This window comes from Meriones unguiculatus, chromosome 9 (genome assembly GCF_030254825.1).
Source record: "Meriones unguiculatus strain TT.TT164.6M chromosome 9, Bangor_MerUng_6.1, whole genome shotgun sequence".
Lineage (NCBI taxonomy): Eukaryota > Metazoa > Chordata > Mammalia > Rodentia > Muridae > Meriones > Meriones unguiculatus.
The window spans coordinates 4,485,455-4,503,780 of NC_083357.1; the positions used below are offsets into that span (position 1 = coordinate 4,485,455).

At 41.3% G+C, this 18,326-nt stretch overlaps 1 protein-coding gene across 4 annotated transcripts in view; it reads left to right on the forward strand.

Moving 5' to 3' along the window:
* Nucleotides 1-18,326, forward strand: part of Dennd6a (DENN domain containing 6A) — a 117,529-nt gene that overhangs the window by 49,706 nt on the left and 49,497 nt on the right. For 2 of the 4 annotated variants that reach the window (XM_021656025.2, XM_021656024.2), the window contains exon 1: nucleotides 12,434-12,747. The exons of the other annotated variants lie outside the window; for them this stretch is intronic. In XM_021656025.2, coding sequence (XP_021511700.1) covers nucleotides 12,520-12,747 — 228 coding nt within the window. In that variant the 5' untranslated portion in view covers nucleotides 12,434-12,519. Of the gene's footprint in view, nucleotides 1-12,433; nucleotides 12,748-18,326 lie in introns of those variants that run through there. 4 annotated transcript variants of the gene reach the window in all.

Below are 18,326 nucleotides of genomic sequence, written 5' to 3' on the forward strand. Positions count from 1 at the left end.
CAAGAAGTTAAACAGCACCAAATCAAGCAATCCAATTAAAAAATGTTTGCTCATATTTTAGCTAACTGCAACTGCCAATGTGGTGCAAACCTAGAATCATCCAGGAAGGGGAGAAACCTCAGCTGAAGAATTTCCTTAATGGGAATGGCTTATGGGCATGACTCTTAGACGTTTTCTTGCTTGCCGATTGATGTGGGAAGGTCCAGCCCACTGTGTGTAATGCCACCTGTGGAAAGATGATCTCAGGTTGTTTAGGAAAGCTGGCTGAGCAGGGTTGGTCTTCCGTGGTTTCTGCTTTAGGCTCCTGTGTTGAGTTCCTCCCACGATGATCAAATAAACTTTTTCCTCTCAAAGTTGCTTTTAGACATGGTATTTATTATAACAACTGAAAAAGAAACTAGAACAGGATTTGTTGTTGATGGTGGTGGTAGTGGTAACTTATACAATAATTATTTATACAGTCTGGATATTTCCCTCTTATCAGAACAGAAATTTATAACATCTTGTGGATCGCCTTTTAACTCTGCTACTGGTATCCTTTATATACAGAAGTTTTAACTTAGAATGCTTTCCTAGCATGTACAGTGTCCTAGGTTTAATCCTAGTGGATCCCCCCCAAAACATTTTGATAGTGACAAGCCTAGTATAACTGGTTGCCCCACCTTATACTTTTGCTGTAACGCCCAAGAAATTGCCGAATCCAACATCATGAAGCTTTTCTTTTGTGTTTTCTTCAAAGAGCTTTAGGGGTGTAGCTTCTAGGTTTAGATTGTTAGCCTATTTTGAATATTTTCTGCTTATAATCTTAGATAAAGATCCAACTGCATCATTTTTACATGTGAATTTCTAGTTTTTCCGGCACTATTTGTTGAACAGTCTGGCCTTTCTCCAACGAATGTTCTTGGCATCTTTCCCAGAAACCATTTGAGCACATCTACAGCGGTTTATTTCTGTTCTCGGTGTTCTATTCCACTGATTTGTCTGTCTGTCTTCTTGCCACTACTACACTGTTTTTACTACTGTGGTTTTGTATTATGTTTTGATACCAGAGAATGTGAGTCTTCTGGCTTCATTTTTGAAATAAAAAAAATGTAATCTTGTTTAATCCACCACCTCACATTATTCCTGGAGGATTGTAAGCTCAGTAACATTATAAAAAAGATATACTTCATAGCAATCATTTCTAATTAGAAGTAGTCCTCTCTGTAAATTTTTACTTCTTATCTAAGTCAAAGGCAACCACAACCCAGAGACCTTGTATATCCTACCCAAACCCTCTCCCTATCAAGTTGCTTCTTCAGCCCTTCCTTTTTGGCAATAATTTGTTATTTATTGTTATTGTTGGGGCTGGAGATCAAATCCTGCCCTCATCTATACTAGGCAAGCACTCTACCGTGAGGTTCTCTGTACATTCTTGAGAAGAAGGTGGCTAAGCAACCCCAGCCGGGAAATGCACTCTGTCCTATCTTTTCCCTAAGTAGACAAAGCTCTTATTCAGGATGGAATTCAAGTTCGCAGTAGCATCGAGCTGTCCAGGCTGGCACTGCCTAGCTGGGAAACCAGTCAAGGAAGACTTCCTGGAGTAAGTTTAATTTAGGCAATTCTTTTGGTTTGTACTCTCAGATGCCATTGGTTTGCCTAGAACAGTGAAAACAAATGTGTTCAAAATAAGCTGTTTGGAATTTTTCTCAAGCAGGATTGTTGTATGTTCAAAGTTAGACTAAAAAATAAAAATAAAAATAAAAATCAGTGAGTAATGAAGCCAAACTGAGGCAGAGCCTTGGCCATTAAAAAAATAAATTATAAAAAGGCAGACATAAAGCAACCAAACTGGGCCTGGGAGTACACACCTAAATGCCTAGTATGTAGTTGTATGTAGGTAGGCTTTAGAAATAGAAGCAGGAATAATCCAAGTTTAAGGTCTTCTTAAGTTACATGTTAAATTTTAGGCCAGTCTGGTATATATGAGATGAGAGAGAGAGAACATGGGATTTAAAGGAAGAACACTCTAGAGCAGGCAAGCTGGAAACCTCAACAATTGCATAGAGAAGGGGAAAAGCCCCTGGGTTTGAGTTACTGCCATGGAGGCCCACCATGGAAGAGCCACATGGCAGGAAGCAGGGCTTCAGAGAAAGAGTAAAGAAGCCCAAAGTATCAGAAAACAAACAAAAAAACAAGCAAACAAAAACAAAACAAAAAAAATGTATTTAGGTTCTGGCCAGCATCTGAAACAGTCAGAAAAAGTATTATTTCTAGTAATTCTCCAATTCTAGGAGAATTTATGTAACTCACTTACATATTTGTTTTATATTTTCTGCTAAATTGTGAATTTTTAGAAAACACTGAGTTTATTATTTCTCACAGCATTGCACTGTATCTTTCCCAAGTTCAGTATTTGAAGGGATGGCTGGAGAGATGGCTCAGAGGTTAAGAGCACTGGCTGCTCTTCCAGAGATCCTGAGTTCAATTCCCAGCACATGGTGACTCATAAACATCTATAATGAGATCTGGTGCCTGTTGCTGGTGTATATCCAATAAATAAATAGACTAAATCTTTAAAAAATATTTGAATGGAGAAAGAATTTAATTATCTCCTATGTTTTGAATTTTTTTTTTTTTGGTTTTGTGAGACAGGGTTTCTTTGTGTAGCCCTGGCTGTACTGGACTTCTCTCTTTAGACTAGCCTGGCCTCAAACTCAGATCTGCCTGCCTCTTTGAAGATCATTTTTCAATAAGAATAGTTTTATGTGTGAAATGGGTATCACCTAGCTACGTGTTTATTATTTTTTTTAATTTGTTCCTCCAATTTGTGGATTATTTTAGAATCTGTAGACCCCGGAAAACAATAAATTAGTTTATTACTCTATTGTACAGCTTTTTTTGTCAAATAAACTTTCAGGAAATATTTTATTTATGTATTTATTTGTTTTTATTTTATTTTTATTTGTGTATTTATTTATTTTGAGACAGTATTTCTCTATGTAACCTTTGTTGGCCTGGGACTACTCTGTCTAGATCAGGCCTCAAAGTCAGAGATCCACCTGCCTCTGCTTGGAGGGTGCTGGGACTAGGCGTGTGCCACTAGGCCACCAGTTCAATGGAGGAGTTTCTGTAAGTATTTAGTGTAGTAATAGACCAATGTAAATAATTGGAGCTACTTACCATGAAAAACTCAGTTTAGTTGAATCTAGAGCCTTAACCCTCTTCTTTCCCACTTGTCTTAGTTATTTTTCTATTGCTGTGAATTAAAACAAAAAACAAACACTACCACTACCACCACCACCAACAATAAAAAAAAAAAACCCACCAAGACCAAGGTAACTTTTCTTTTGAGATGATGATATTTTAAATTTCCTATCTATCTATCTATCTATCTATCTATCTATCTATCTATCTATCTATCATGTGTGCAGTGTTTTGTTTGCATGTCAAAGTTGCCTTCTGGGGCTGGAGAGATGGCCCACTAGTGCTCTTAACCTCTGAGCCAAGGGGCTGTTTTAAAAGAAAACATTTTATTTGGGGCTCATAGTTACAGAGGCTTAGACTCCCTACTGGCATGGCAGCAGAGCAGCTGGAGCAGCCGGGTAAGCAGGAGCTGGGGGGTGAAAGCAAATTGGAAAATGGCCCCAGGCTTTTATTATTATTATTACTTTTTTTTTTTTCTCAAAGCCTCGCTTCAGTGACATGCTTTCTCCAACAAGGCTGTACCACCGAATGTGCCCCTATAGCACCACCAGCTGGGACCCCAGTGTTCAAACGCCAACAAGTGTGGGAGCTATCTCTTTCAAACACCACACATGCAAATCGCTTTTTGATCCTATAGGATTTCAAAAATTCCACAATCTTGCTTAACTATATCCCTTTCGGCTAAAACTGACAATATGTCAGCTGGAAAGCTTATCAAATGGTCATTTAGCCACGTGGTGTTCTTTTCAAAAATAATTCCTCTTGTTTGTTTGTTTTTTAAGCCTTATGAATAGGCTGAGAAATTTTCAGACTTATAATTTCTGGTCCCCTTTCACTTCATAATCTCTTCTTAAATTCATTCCTTTTTGGTTTTTACAAAGAGGAGGAAATAAGCCACTTGTATTTGCTTAGAAAGTTCAGGCAAATGTACAGTCTCATTGTTGACAGGTCCTAAATTCCACGAAATAGAACATAGCGAATGTCTTTATCGGGTTATAGCAAGAATCATCTTCTTTCCATTGTTGACTAACGTATCTTTTACTCCCACTGATCACTAGAGTGGCCGTTGCTGCCCAGATTCTTACTAATGATTATGATTACTTGTATCTTTTCTGAAAAGATGGAAGCAAACCAGAAATGCTGGCATTTGCCTGTAATTCTAGTACTTGGGAAACGTAGGAAGAAGGACAGAAGTTCCAGGCCACCCTCAGCTGTATAGCAAGTTCAAGGGAAAAAAAAAAGTGCAAGGACAGCTTGGGCTATAAAACCTATAGCCCAAACACAAACAAAAACAAAAACAAAACAAAAAAAAAATATTTCTGTCCTTTGCACATCAAAGTCTTCTACCCCATACCCTATTACCCAGTTCCAAAGCCAATTTCCTTTAAAAATAATTTTTAAAATTATTTTGTTAGTATGGGTGTTTTGCTGGCATGCATGTCTGGGCATCCCTTGTATATAATGCTCTCAGAGGCCAGAAGAGGGTATCAGATCCCCTGGAACAGGAATTTCAGGCAGTTATGAGCTGCTGTGTGAGTGCTGGGAACTGAACCTAGGTCCTCTGGAAGAGGAACCAATTCTCTAAACCTACCTCTCCAGCCCCCGTTCCCTTTCTTAAATATTCGTTATAGCAGAACCCTACTGTTTAGCATCATAATCTGTTATTCATCAGAGAAGTAGAATAAGACAGTTTTTCTCTCCTTCCCTCCCTTCCTCCCCCTCCCCCTCACTTCTCTCTCAAATTGGCCCACTCAAATATATGAGCCTATGGGGGACTACCACATTTACCTTTTCTTAGTTGTTTTACTATTAAAAACAAGCTTTTCATTAACTAGATGTTATACAGATGAAATAAAATAAATACTTAGATCCAAGCAAAAAAAAAAAATCTTTTTTTAAGGATAATTTTATCTATTCCAGTGAGTTTTTTAAAAGATGTATTAGTCATTATATATTTGTTTTATAACCTACCTTTTACTCTACCTAAAATATATTCTTTCACAAAATAATAATTTATGAAATTTTTAGTAACTTTTATTAAATACATATGATATTTTAATTAATCTATTGTGAACAATTATGTGACTTCCAATTTTTCATATTATACACAACCATTATACATAAAAGCAATGAAGTCCCTTTCTAAATACTTAAGATAATACAAAATTTAGTAAAATAAGAAGCAAAATTCTGTGTTTTAATTATTCTCAAAATGATGGTATTGATATGTGGGGTATTGGAGATCTAACTAGGTTTAAATTAAATGATGACTCTGGGGTCCCTTTGATGGGTCTCTAGCTCCCTCTCCCCTGCTCCCCAAGTCTGTTTTCCAGTATTACTACCCCAGAAACCACTACTAACTGCTTTCTGTGTGGCCTTTGAACCCTCTTGGACTTCTTTGTTTGTTGCCCTTGTCCTGCTCAGGCTCAGGGATCCTCTTTGTTCTGCTCAATTTGGGAAATCAAACAAAGTAATCTGTTAGGTTTATGTGCAAATTGAGTCAAAAAAATTAGGAATAAAGATCTCATCTCTTTCTGATTAAAGAGCATGATGTTGGAAAACATAAGGAAGAAATATGAAATTTATTGTTTTTTGAATTTTTCTCAATTTTTTTAAAATTTTAAACTGCTAGTAGGCCTATTAAATTCACTTTATAGTAGTGTGTGTGTGTGTGTGTGTGTGTGTGTGTGTTGGCCCTAGGTTATAATCACGGTGCTCTTAATTTTTTTTTTATAGTGGGTCTTGCCTAATCCAGAGTTCAGTGACTGATTGAGCTGGCTGGCCAGTGAGCTTGGGGATCTACCCTTCTCTATCCCCTCAGCAGCAGGTTTCAGAAGAGAGTCATCTCTGGGCTTTTGTGTGGGTGCTGGGAACTCAACTCCTCAGACTTGCATGGCAAGCACTTCACTGACGAGCCATTTTTCCTGTCCTTCATTGCCCCTTTTAAAACATTCACAGACTATGTGGAAGTGCCAAGAAGTCCATTTTATCGTTGATTTTCTTTTTCTAATTTCTCCATCTTTCCTTTAAAATCTGCGCTTAGACATCAGAGATGTTCTACAGTAAACTCAGATTTCTAATGATAGCATAATGGTAGTTGGCCTTTCTATGTTTTTGTTGTTATTGTTTTGATAGGGTCTCATGTAGCCCAGGGTGGCCCCAAACTTTCTCTGTAGCCAAGGATGACCTTGAATTTTTGAAGCTCCTGCTGCCTGCCTCCTGTTGCAGGGTATTTGATCCCATTGTGAACCTGAAGATTGTGAACTGTAAAAACCAGTTTCTTATTTGTTGTGGTTCATCCCCAACACACAACTTTAATCCAAGAACCTTCTGGGTTTTTTTCTTTGTTTGGTTGGTTGTTTAGTTGGTTGGTTTTTGTTTTTGTCGTTTTCTGAGACAGGGTTTCTCTATGTAGCTTTGGCTATCCTAGACTTGCTTTGTAGACCAAACTGGCCTTGAATTCACAGAGATCTGCTTACCTCTGCCTTCCCAAGTCCTGGGATTATAGGCATGCACCACTGCACCAGGCAAACTTTCTGTTTATTTTAAACAGGTGGTTATGGTATGGCTTAGCCCTAGCACACACCTTTAATCCAAGAAACAGGATTAAATAAATTTGATCCCAGGTCAAGAGGCAGAACAAGAAACCATCTGACAGGGGTTAAACAGAGAGGAGGGACATTGAGAGAAGGGCATTTACGACATGGGGCTTTTTAGCTTTTAGCTTTTGGCTTTTGGCTTTTTCTATCTGGAATGTGAGCTGAGTAAGAACCTGGCTCTTTATTGGTAAAATCAAATGATTGGGATTATATATATATATGTCAACAAACAACCTCCCAATGCTAGGATTATAGATGTGAACCACTAAGTCTAAGTCCAAGGTGACTTTGGTTAGTTGGATGGTTGGTTTGGGTTTGTTTTGGGTGGGTTTTGTTTGTTTGTTTTTTGGTTCTGGGAATTGAACCTTGAACTATATGGACAGCCCTATTCTATTTGCTTGCCACTGCACTGTAGTTATTCACCCACAAATGCATTTGGTTGAAAAGCAAGGAAATCTACTGGTCACCCAGGTAAGTGAATGTCTAGGACATTTAGTCTTCCTTCGGCCCCTTTTGGTAAAAATTAAGTTCCAAAACATGACATTGCAATTCACATCATGTATCATGTTCACCTTTTTTTTTTTGGTTGCTGTTAAAGCTATTGAAATTGCTTAAATACCAGGAGTTTGGTTGAGGGTGAATAGAGAAGTCTGAAATGTTTTTAATCTTGTATTTGGTATTCTTGATAATATTAGAAGAGCAGCATGGCCATGAATTCAGTCAATTTTTTGGCTCAATCAGCCTCCACTGACTCAAGTGCTTCTCACAGGAAGAAAAACAGCAATAACAACAACAAAAGCCTATGACCTAGGGCTTCAGTTGACAGGAAACACAACCTGAGCCAGGAATGTGACCTGGCTGCCAAGGCAAGTGGATGTGAACTGAAGTGGTACTTATAGTAGACCGTTGGCCAGGCTAAGAAAGGATATAATCCCAGGGTTCACTTTGCTAGGGTTAGGTCACACCTAGAGAGTGGTGTTTTCTTCTGTGTCTTGAAAGTGATCTGACAACTTGAGGTTTACCAAGTTGGGTGACAGGATGATGAATTGCTAGAATCCTTTTAAGAACAGGTAGAGGATTTGGGGTAGTTTGTTGTTTAAAAGAAGGAAAATCCCAACTGTTCTATTTTACCAATGAAGACTCAGAAACCAGATGCTGGGATGAAAATCTGCTAGCTCAGAGAGGGAGTAACCAGCTAACCTTCCTTCTCAGTTCAGGTCTGAATGAAAAAACCCCAGAAGGCTCACTAGCTCAGTTGACAGCCCAGGAACAAAAGGCAAAACAAACAACAAAACAAAACAAAACAAAAAAAGGCCAAAGGCTTGCTCTCTCAAAGCCCAAAAAGCTAAGGAGCTGAGGAGCTGAAGTGTAAGCTAAAGCCAGAGCCTGAGCTAATAGCCCTGGTTCTTTTTCTCCACGCTCTTAAATACCTTTCAACTCAAAGTCCCTCCTACTCTTTAATCCCCGTTAGCTGGTTTCTTGCTCTTCCTCTGGACTTGGGGTTGAGTTTTTTAGATCTGATTTACGGAGAGCTCTTGGATTAAAGGTATGTGCTAGAGCTGGGTGAACCACACCATAATCACCTGTTTGAAATAAACAGAAAGTTCTTTGATTAAAGGTGTGTGATTGGGTTCAACCAAACCAAACAAACAGGGTTTTACATTTCACAATTTTTGGGTTCACAACGGGATCAAATATCCTGCAACAGTAGTTTGCCTTGGAAACTAAAAGACATGGGGATATGGGATGACTCTTTTGAAACAATTGAATTGATACTAAACTTGATTGTATTTTGGTCATTTTGCCTTCAGCTCATTCTCCTACTGGGCTCATTATGCAAAGGGAAGACAGTACTATGGAATGGATTTTCTTAGCACATAAACAAAGCAAAAAAGGTAGACACATATAGACAAGCTTTGTGGATTAATTATAAAAGGTAGACTTGGACTACATCAGTTGTCGGGGACAGACCCAGATGAGACTGTAGCACCTCTCACTCCTACTGAGGCCATGTCACTCCGGGTGACCAATAAAGACCGGCAAAGAGCTTGTAGTGATTAGTTGCCAGAAATTAAATAATGAACATCCAAAAGCAAATGTATGGAGCTTATAAGAAGAACTGATTGGATTCTTCCACGTAAAGAAAACAGCAGTTCCAGAGGCACCGACGTCCTATACTGATGCAAACAACGTGGGGATGACAGGTTATAAGGCAGACAAAGTAATTCATATACCTCCGTTCAAAAATCAGAACTGTGTGCAGTCTCTAGGGTATTATTAAATTTTCTTAGATCTCCCAATATAATTTCTTATTCTTTATATGCAGAAAGAGTTGTTTAGCATATAGAGCCTGCTTAATTTCTTCCTGATAACTCAGAATTCTGATGGCCTGCAATTACAACAGGCCATCAGAAGTAGAAACTGTTCATTTATATTATTCATATTCAGTCTCATACAGGTTTGCCAGGTCCACTGGCACAAGAAAGTGAGGTAATCGACCAATTACTAATAGGGAATGTGTTAGAAGCGTCCAAATTTCATTAGAAACATCATGTTAATGAAAAAAGTTCAAAGAAAAAAATTTATAACGTTTGGTAACAAGCTAGAGAAATAGTAAAAGAAATAGTAAAAACATCCTACATATTCTGTGTATAACTAAATTCTGTTACCTGCTGATAGTAACCCTAGGGGTACCAAAAGAAATGAAATCTGGCATATGGATGTTTTTCATTTTGCAGAATTTGGAAAACAGAGGTGTATACACCATACCATTGACACATGCTCAGGGTTTCAACGGTCAACTGCTTTAAGTTCTGAAAAGGCTGATTTTGTAATTGCATACTTATTAGAAATAATGGCGATTACAGGGATACCTGCACAAACTGAGAGTAGTTATTTACATTCAAGAGCCGGTGCAGTGTGCATTCAAAAAGGGATTGGCAGCCAGGCATGGGGGTGCACGCTTGTAATCCCAGCACTTAGGAAGGCAGAGGCAGGTGAATCTCTGCTAGTTTGAGGCCAGCCTGAGCTACAAAGCAAGTCCAGAATGGCCAAAGCTACACACACACACACACAAAGTCTCAAACAAACAAACAAACAAACAAACAAAAAGAGATTGGCCGACCCAACATCAGAAAATTTACAAATTGGAAAGTGTGGAGAAATGACCCTCTTCAAGGTCCTTTTCGATTCAAAGGTTCTAATGAAAAACTTTATGAAGAAAGGTATTGCCATTTTTCTCTTCCAGGCCCCAATGTAAGGATTAACCACAGAAATCATGTTCAAAATAGATTCCAGGACCAGCAATTTTACCGGTAGGTGAAAGCACTGGCTGCCAATTTGGCAACCTGCTGACCACATGATAGAAGGAGTGAACTTGAAATACATTTTTCCAGCCCTTTACTCTGAGACTGATACTCCAACCAAGGACCATGTATGGAGATAACCTAGAACCCCTGTTCAGAGGTAGCCCATGGCAGCTCAGTATCCAAGTGGATTCCGTAGTAAGGGGAACAGGGTCTGTCTCTGACATGAACTCAGTGGCTGGCTCGTTGACCGACTCCCCTGGATGGGGGAGCAGCCTTGCCAGGCCACAGAGGAGGACAATGCAGCCAGCCCTGGTGAGACCAGATAAGCTAGGGTCAGATGGAAGGGGAGGAGGACCTCCCCTATCAGTGGACTTGGAGAGGGGCATAGGTGGAGATGAGGGAAGGGGGGTGAGGCTGAGAGGGGAAGAGGGAGGGGCTACAGCTGGGATACGAAGTGAATAAACTGTAATTAATATAAAAATTAAAATTAAAATAACTAAAATAAAAAAGGAGGGAACTCCAGAAAGTTGTCCTATGACCACCATATGCAAGCCATACTACATATGTGCCCCCGAAAACAAATAAACATAATAAAGCCTTTAAAAGAGACACCATGAGAGAGTATCAATGCTAAAAGTATGGAGAGAAGGCAAACCCATACCTACTTCTGGTTTTGCTTGGTGTTCATAGACCCTTTCGAGTAAAGGTGTAAGAGGTAGTAGTATGAATGTATGTTTTTGTCACGAAACCAGGTGTTTGGTTTCTCATCACACTATGGCCTTCTTCACATGTGGTTTTAGGATGCATCATTTGGACAAGATTTTATTTTATTTTTTATACATTTATTGACTTATATATATGAGTGTTCTGTCTGCATGTACACCTGCATGCCAGAATTGGGTATCAAATCCCATTATAGATGGTTGTGAGCCACCACGTGGTTGGTGGGAATTGAACACAAGACCTCTGAAAGAGCAGCCAGTGCTGCTCTTAGCCTCTGAGCCATCTCTCCAGCCCCTAGATAAGATTAGAGGTGGCTCGCGCCTTTAATTCTAGCACTCTAAAGGCAGAGGCAGGATGTCTGAGTTCAAGGCCAGCCTGGTCTACATTGCTAATTCCAGAACAGCTACAACTACATCAAGAAACTCTATCTCAAACAAACAACATGAGAGAGAGAGAGAGAGAGAGAGAGAGAGAGAGAGAGAGAGATAGTATTTGAAAGAATTATGGTTTGTCCTCTGGTCAAAGGTCCAGCACTGTGGAACAGCTTGTCATTAGAGCTTATTAATCATTAATAATAAAGTAGCATACAGTAAAGTGTGTACATTGCTATCATTTTTCTCTTTTTGACAGACAGTGAGGCGGGTTAGTAATTATCATTTTTATTTACCGGTCCAGAACCTAGTTCTTGGAGATGCTTGCCTATCACAATAATGAGTGGGCCTACTGCTGGATCACAGGCTTTTTTATTTCTACTCCACTCTTCTTTCTCCAAAAAGTAGGCTTAGAACCTTCCTTGAATACAGATGATGCTTTTCTTTCTGAACTATTCTGGTTCTGTGTGGTAGGCAGGTTGTTTTGGTCAAAAGACAGTTTCTAATTTAACTGTTGTCCCCAGTTAATTTTGTGCCATGGAAAGCTTCCAGATGGGGCTAGAGAGACAATGGCTCAGCAGTTAAGAACATGTGCTGTTCCTGCCGAAGACAGGGTTTGGTTCTCAGCACCCACTACTCGGTGGTATCCTGCTGTGCCGAGAAGCCACAAAGGTTCAACAGAGCAGGTGTATCCTGAGTGCCCAACCTTGAGCTGACTGGCCTCTAACAAAGTAGCTTGAAATCAGGCCCTTCCTCCAGTACACAGAGAGCATGGTCCAAAGGTGCCTGACCAACCTGAGAGAGTTGAGTGAGTCAGCCAGACCAAAAACGATGGGAGTTGCCTTGGTAGAGAGGGAGGGGTACGGCCCGGGGAAAGGACACGGCTATCAGTAGGCTGCAGGAGTGAGCATATGCTTTCGCGTCTTACACTTCCGGGGCTAGTCACGGAGCCTCTCAGAACTTCGGTTTCCTTCTCTGGGAAGAGAAAGAAATTAGCCAAAGGTGGTGGCCCATGCCAGTAAACCTAGCATCTTGGGAGGCTGAGGCAGAAGTACCACAAATTAGAGGCCTGTGGGGACTACGCTAAAACAAAGAAGAGAAACCTATCCTGAGCCACTGTCTCCAGTTTAAAGAGCTGCGAGACGGGTAGAGAGGGACGGTGTGTACGGAGAAGCGGGGAGCTGGGCTCCCAGGGTCACGTGGCTCGTGGCCGCGCCCCTGTGCAGCGAGCCCTGAGCCGCTGCAGCAGCAGTCGGTGCGCGTGCGCGGAGGCCTGCGCGCTCTGCGGCGCGGTCCGCGGTGGAGGCGGCTGGAGAGGCTAGGGGGCGGCGGATGGCTCTGCGGGGCCCGGCGGTCTTCGGGCCCGGTTCCCGCGGGTCGTTGGACGAGGTCGGGGCCGAGGGGCGCGAGGCCGCGGCCCTTGCGGCGGCGGGAGTCGCGCTGGAGGACGATGAGGAGGACGATGGCCGCCGGGGCCTGCTGCGCTGGGACGGCTTCTCGGCCTGGCTGCACTGCGTGTGTGTGGTGGGCTTCGACCTGGAACTGGGCCAGGCGGTGGAGGTGAGGGCGAGCCGCACCCCGTCTCCACCCTCGGGCGGCCGCGCATCCAGGGCGCGGCCCGCAGCCCCCGTGCGGCGCAGCTGGGCGGCGCTCCTCCGGCCCCGCGGTGGGAGGACCGAGGGATGCGGCCAGGGTGAAAAGTTCTCTGTGGGCCCCTCCTATGTACTTGTTGGTGTTCGTTTTTTAGAAGAAGGCACAGCAGTAACTGAAGGGTAACGGCACCCAGGAAAGGCTGCAGCAGGCAGGGGGTTTGCTCGGGACTTTGAAGAAAGGGACAATACAGACATATGGTGAGTTAGTGTATGTACGTTGCAGGTCCAGTCGTTTTTGGCGCACAGATTGTATTGTCAGTTGCGCCAATTCCGCCGAATCCGAGCCAAAATGCTTATCTCGGCATGCATTTTCTCTTTTTGTTCCCCATTTCTGGGTGGTGTGTCGTTGGGCCCCTAGTCCCTCCAAGACTCTCCCTCCCATTACAGATAGAATCCAAGGCCTTCTGAATGCTAGGCCAGCTCGCTAGGCGAGAGCTGTACCCCCTTTCTCCCCCCCCACCCCCGTTTCCTGCTGTTTCTTAATACTGATTCTGTAACAGTTGCCCGTAACCTAATAATGTCAGGGAAAATCATTGGCTTGTAAATGTCAGTTAATCCTTCTTTATAGCATCTTATCTAAAAGGCCTTCGAATCTCACTCAGTTTTGGCATCATTTAGCATCCTTTTTTTTTTTTTTTTTTTTTTTTTTTTGGTAGCATAAGAGATTTGTTTTACTTACCGAAGGGAAAAGTTATGAGAAAGACTTATGTTCTGAAGGTTTTGGTATTTTGTTATTGTTTTTTTCAGGCGTCAGTGAGAGATTCTTATCTCATTCTAACTTTGGTGGTCTGAATTGACCAAGAAAATTGGCCAGGGAGGTTGTTCCAAATGAGAAACTACTGCTTTTGTGTTCCACATGTCTCTTTGTCTTTTGTGTCATTACACAGTTCAATTAAATACTGAGTTTTCAGTAAGATCTAGGCACTATGCAAGTTAGTGGACATAAAAAAATAAAAGGATGTTATAACCTGTGTGTGTGGATTGAGACAATAGAAGATCCAAGAATTAATCTCCGTAGTCAGTAGTCAGATTTACTGTCTGGCACATTCTCAGTCAGTATTGTTGGTAGATGCAGTCAGTACATACAGCAATTCTGTATTTCATTTGAGGGTGGAAGAGCAGTCTCCAAAGACTGAAGACATTTTCCTTAAGGTTTGTATTTTTACATAACGTGTAGGCATGTTCGCCACCGCGTCTGTGTGTATAGGACGTCTGTGTCATATGGCCGTGGAGCCTGGAAAAGGGGTCAGTTCCTCTGGATCTGTACTTACACAGTCGGTTCTGGCCATCCAGGTGCTGGGAACTGAACTCCCGATTCCTCTGGAAGAACAGCACGTGCTCTTAACTGAGCCGTGTCCCTAGCCCCTGAAGACAATATTTTAGGCCAGTTATTTAATGATAAACTGAAATTATATGTGTAGCAAAATAAAAATCGGAAAGCAGAAGCTGTTGTATTTGGTTGCATTTAAAAAAAATTTTGTTTATGTGTGAGTGTTTTGCTTGCATGTGAGTCTCTGCACCACACTCATGCCTGGTGCGCCGGGAGGTCAGAAGAGGGTGTCCGGTCCTCTGAAGAGGGGTTACAGAAACCATGGTCAGTTGCCCGGAAGCAGGGTCGTCTGCAAGAGCACAAGTGTTCTTAGCCATTGAGCCATCTCTCCAGCCGCATTGATTGGTTTTTATAATCAAATCATTTAGAACATTGATTTTAACGAGTATTTTTTTTAATATTATAACAATTGGGGTGCTGAAAAATATGAACCACTACAGGGTGCATACTAATTAAATTATTATTATTATTATTATCATTATGCTTCTCTGACCTTCAAAAAAAGAATTAACAGTATGAACTTCGATTGAGAATGAATAAGACAAAATTCTATTTATAGTTAAATAGACTATTTGAACTAATTCATGTATTCTTTGTTACATTTTGTGTCCAGTTTAAGAATCACTGCTTTTAGAAAGTAAGGATAAGAATGAAGGTTCTTTCATAAAGAATCCAAAGAAAGGTAAACACAGTAAGATAAAAAATGATTTTTGTTTTTCTTTGAGACCAGATCTCACTCTAACCCTGGAGTACATGTAGCCCAGGCTGGCCTTGAATCCACGGCCCTCTTCCTGTTTAAGTCTACACCCTCACTTCTCACCTCCCCACCTCTCCACTTCCCAGTGCTGGCATTAGCTAGTAGTTGTATGCTGTCCTGTTTGGGATCGAGCAGCTTTGCTTTGCTTGTCTTTAAAAAATTACTACATTTATTTATGTGTGTACATGTGCGCGTGCACATGCCTGTTCACAGCAGCAGCGTGCAGACACAGAACAAGAGTTGGCCCTCTCCTTTCACACAGGGTGGGTCCTCAGCCTTGGCAGCAGCAAATCCTTCTTCCTAAACAACTGAACCGTCTCACTGGCTTTTGTTCTTTGAGACAGGGTCTTTCTATGTAAACCAGGCTGGCTTCCAACTCAAGAGATCTCTCTACTTCTGCTTCCTGAGTACACCTGAGAAAATAAAGAGTATTTTGTCTTTGCTCTTTCTAAAATGAACACAGCAGTAAATAATATAAGTATAGTTGCAGATATATTTTGTTTATACCTGTGTTGGAAATGGACAGGAGTAGTATGGGATTAGAAAGGGAGACTTCTGTTCAAAGTGTCATGTATAGTGGCTCCAACTCTGTCTATAAACTACAACCAGGGAGAATGAAAAGGAAGATTAAAGAATTGCAGTCACGGGTTGGAGAGATGGCTCAGTGGTTAAGAGCAGTGTCAGCTCTGCTAGAGGTCCTGAGTTCAATTCCAGAAACCACATGGTGGGCTCTGATGCCCTCTTCTGGCCTGCAGGTGTACACACAGACAGAGCACTCACATACATTTAATGACAGTAAAATCCTGGAGCAGTGTTGTCCACCTCAGAATCGGGACTGAGAGGCCGGCGGATCTTCTAAGCCAGAAAGGCTGTATATTTGTTTTGTTGTGGAAGACAGGGTCTCTCTGTCTTGGAACTCACTCTTTTTTTTTTTTTTCTTTCCTGTTATAATGAGATTTATTATACAGGGTGGAATGAGACAGAGACAGAAATGGAGAGCGTAGAAAAAGAGAGAAAGGGGGATGGGATGAGGAGCCTTAGGAGAGAAAAGTCAGGGAAGGGGAGAGCAACCAAAGCAGAGTGGGCAAGAGAGGAAAGAGCCTGGAACACACTCTACTCTTTAGATCAGGCTGGTCTCCAACTCAAAGATCCACCTTTTTGCCCCCAAAGCGCTGGAATTCTAGGTGTGTACCACCACCACTGGGCTATGTATTTGTTTCTTAAAAAATGCAGAATCAACACTTAGAGAGTCGTATGATATAAATCCAGTCAGAAGGAGGTACAAATGAATAATCTGAAGAGAGCAGTTGAGCCCTGAAGGAACATCACCCTTAAAAAACAAAACAGCACAAAACAACAAAATGCAAAATTAGAGCCACTTTGCATCAGCTAAGAGCCACCATGGAGTAACAATCAGGAACCTAGTCTACACAGGGTGTGGTGCAACAGACCTGTAAGCCTAGCCCCCCAAAGTTGTAAGGTGGCCATGGCCAGCCTGTCTTATAGGTGAGTTCCAGGCTAGCCGAGGCTACGCTAGGGCAGCCTGTGCCCCAAACAGGCCACAGCAACAAAACAAACCACATACAAGTTTGAGCCACACATTGCTCTATTTGTGGGAAAAAAAGTAATCTGTGCACCATTGTTTTGCAAGGTAAATTAGTGTTGGGAAAGCATTTGGAGTGGTATTTGAGACTTAATGTGTTTGGGCGGCAATGATTTTCTAGAAATCTTTTTCAGTTTTTTGTTTTGTTTTGTTTTTTTAAATAACACAGAAATGTAAACCAGGATTTTGATTACTTCTGGTTTCAAAAGCTTGATTTTCTCTAGGATGCGAGCTATCCTGAGTGAAAAATGAAGCTGCTCAGAAAAAAACCCTGAAGCAAGGCAGACCTGTGAACTGCCAGAGATAACTTAAAGTGAGATTCCCAAGTTACTCGGGGCGGTTTGCCTTCCCCAGAGTACCTCCCTTTACACAACAATACTGAATAAAGCGCGCTAAGCACTTCTAATCTTAAGTCTGGAATTTAAATGCTTGAAACCCTTAAAACCTATTTTTTTTTTCATTTAATCAGTTTATGAGAGTTCCAGTAAGTAATATAGGATCAATTTTGAGGGCAGAGCTGTTAAAGTTTTTCGGGTATTTATCATAATAGGAACACCGAGGTTGTTTGGAGAGGCCACAGTAGTTGGCTTATTTATCACCTATCGTGTGCAGCAAACTGTGTTTTCTGTAATGCTAGCAAAGTGCTGGACACTGGGCGCTGCATCAAGGAAAGAAGCTTGTTTAGCTCACATTTTAGCTGTCCAGTAGCACAGCAGGAACATCTGTTGAGGGCCTCACTCCTTGACATTAGTGCGTGCCACTACAGTGAGCACAGAAAAAAGAGAGTCACACGGAGGGGAGAGAGGAAGCAAGCGATCACGGGGGGGGGGTCCTTTTTAAAATAAAATAAAAAATTTAACAGCCCTCCTAGAGGAACCTATCTTTTTGAGACCATCGTTATTCCTTTCTAGGCCACTAGCTCAGCACTGCACTGGGACCAAGCTTCCTACATAGGAACTTTATGTGGACACATACAAACCATATGCAAACAGCATATCTATCAGGTACCTTCGTAATTTTAATTTTTAAAAACTTTTTAATATTTTTAATGATGTATACGTATGTGGGTATATGCACATGAGTGCAGGTGCCCTCAGAGGGTTCAGGGGTCAGATACCCCTGGAACTGGAGTTATACGTGATTGTGAGACAGCTGACATGGGTTCTGGAAATCAAACGCAAGTCCTCCTAACCACTGAGCCATCTCTTTAGCCCTGCTTAGTTATCATTTGAAAAGAGATGGATTCTTCTACCAGGCATGGTGGTGCGCCTCTGGTTTTCCAGTGCTTAGGTGAAGGCAGAAGGATTTGGAGTTCAAGATTATTCTCAGCTACCTACTATGTTTGAGGTCAACTTGGGCTACATGAGACTTAATAGCAAATCACACAAACAAATAAAACAACAAAACAATGACAAATAGTTGAGCTCTTGCTGTGTTCCTGAGGTTGTTCTCACAAGCCCGAGCTCAACTGCGCATCTTGTTTCTGTCTCCTGGATACTGAGACTGTAGGCACAGGCTCTTGTGCCCTGTTTTCTGAGAGCTGACAGTGGTAAGGATAGTTATTTAATTCTTCATTATTAGTTAATGGGAGAGTTGAATAAGGGTATGAAGTAAGTTTCCTACACACTAAGTGAAAAAAATTTAATGTGAGATGAAAATTATTTTTAATCTTAAAACTTGAAAAGTTAAAATTTTTACATCACATAATGAAAATTATATGAATATTCACTTAAGAAAAATCGTAGAAAGAGAAAATAAAAATCACTTGTTTCATGTCCTAGATATGGTTTGATAGGA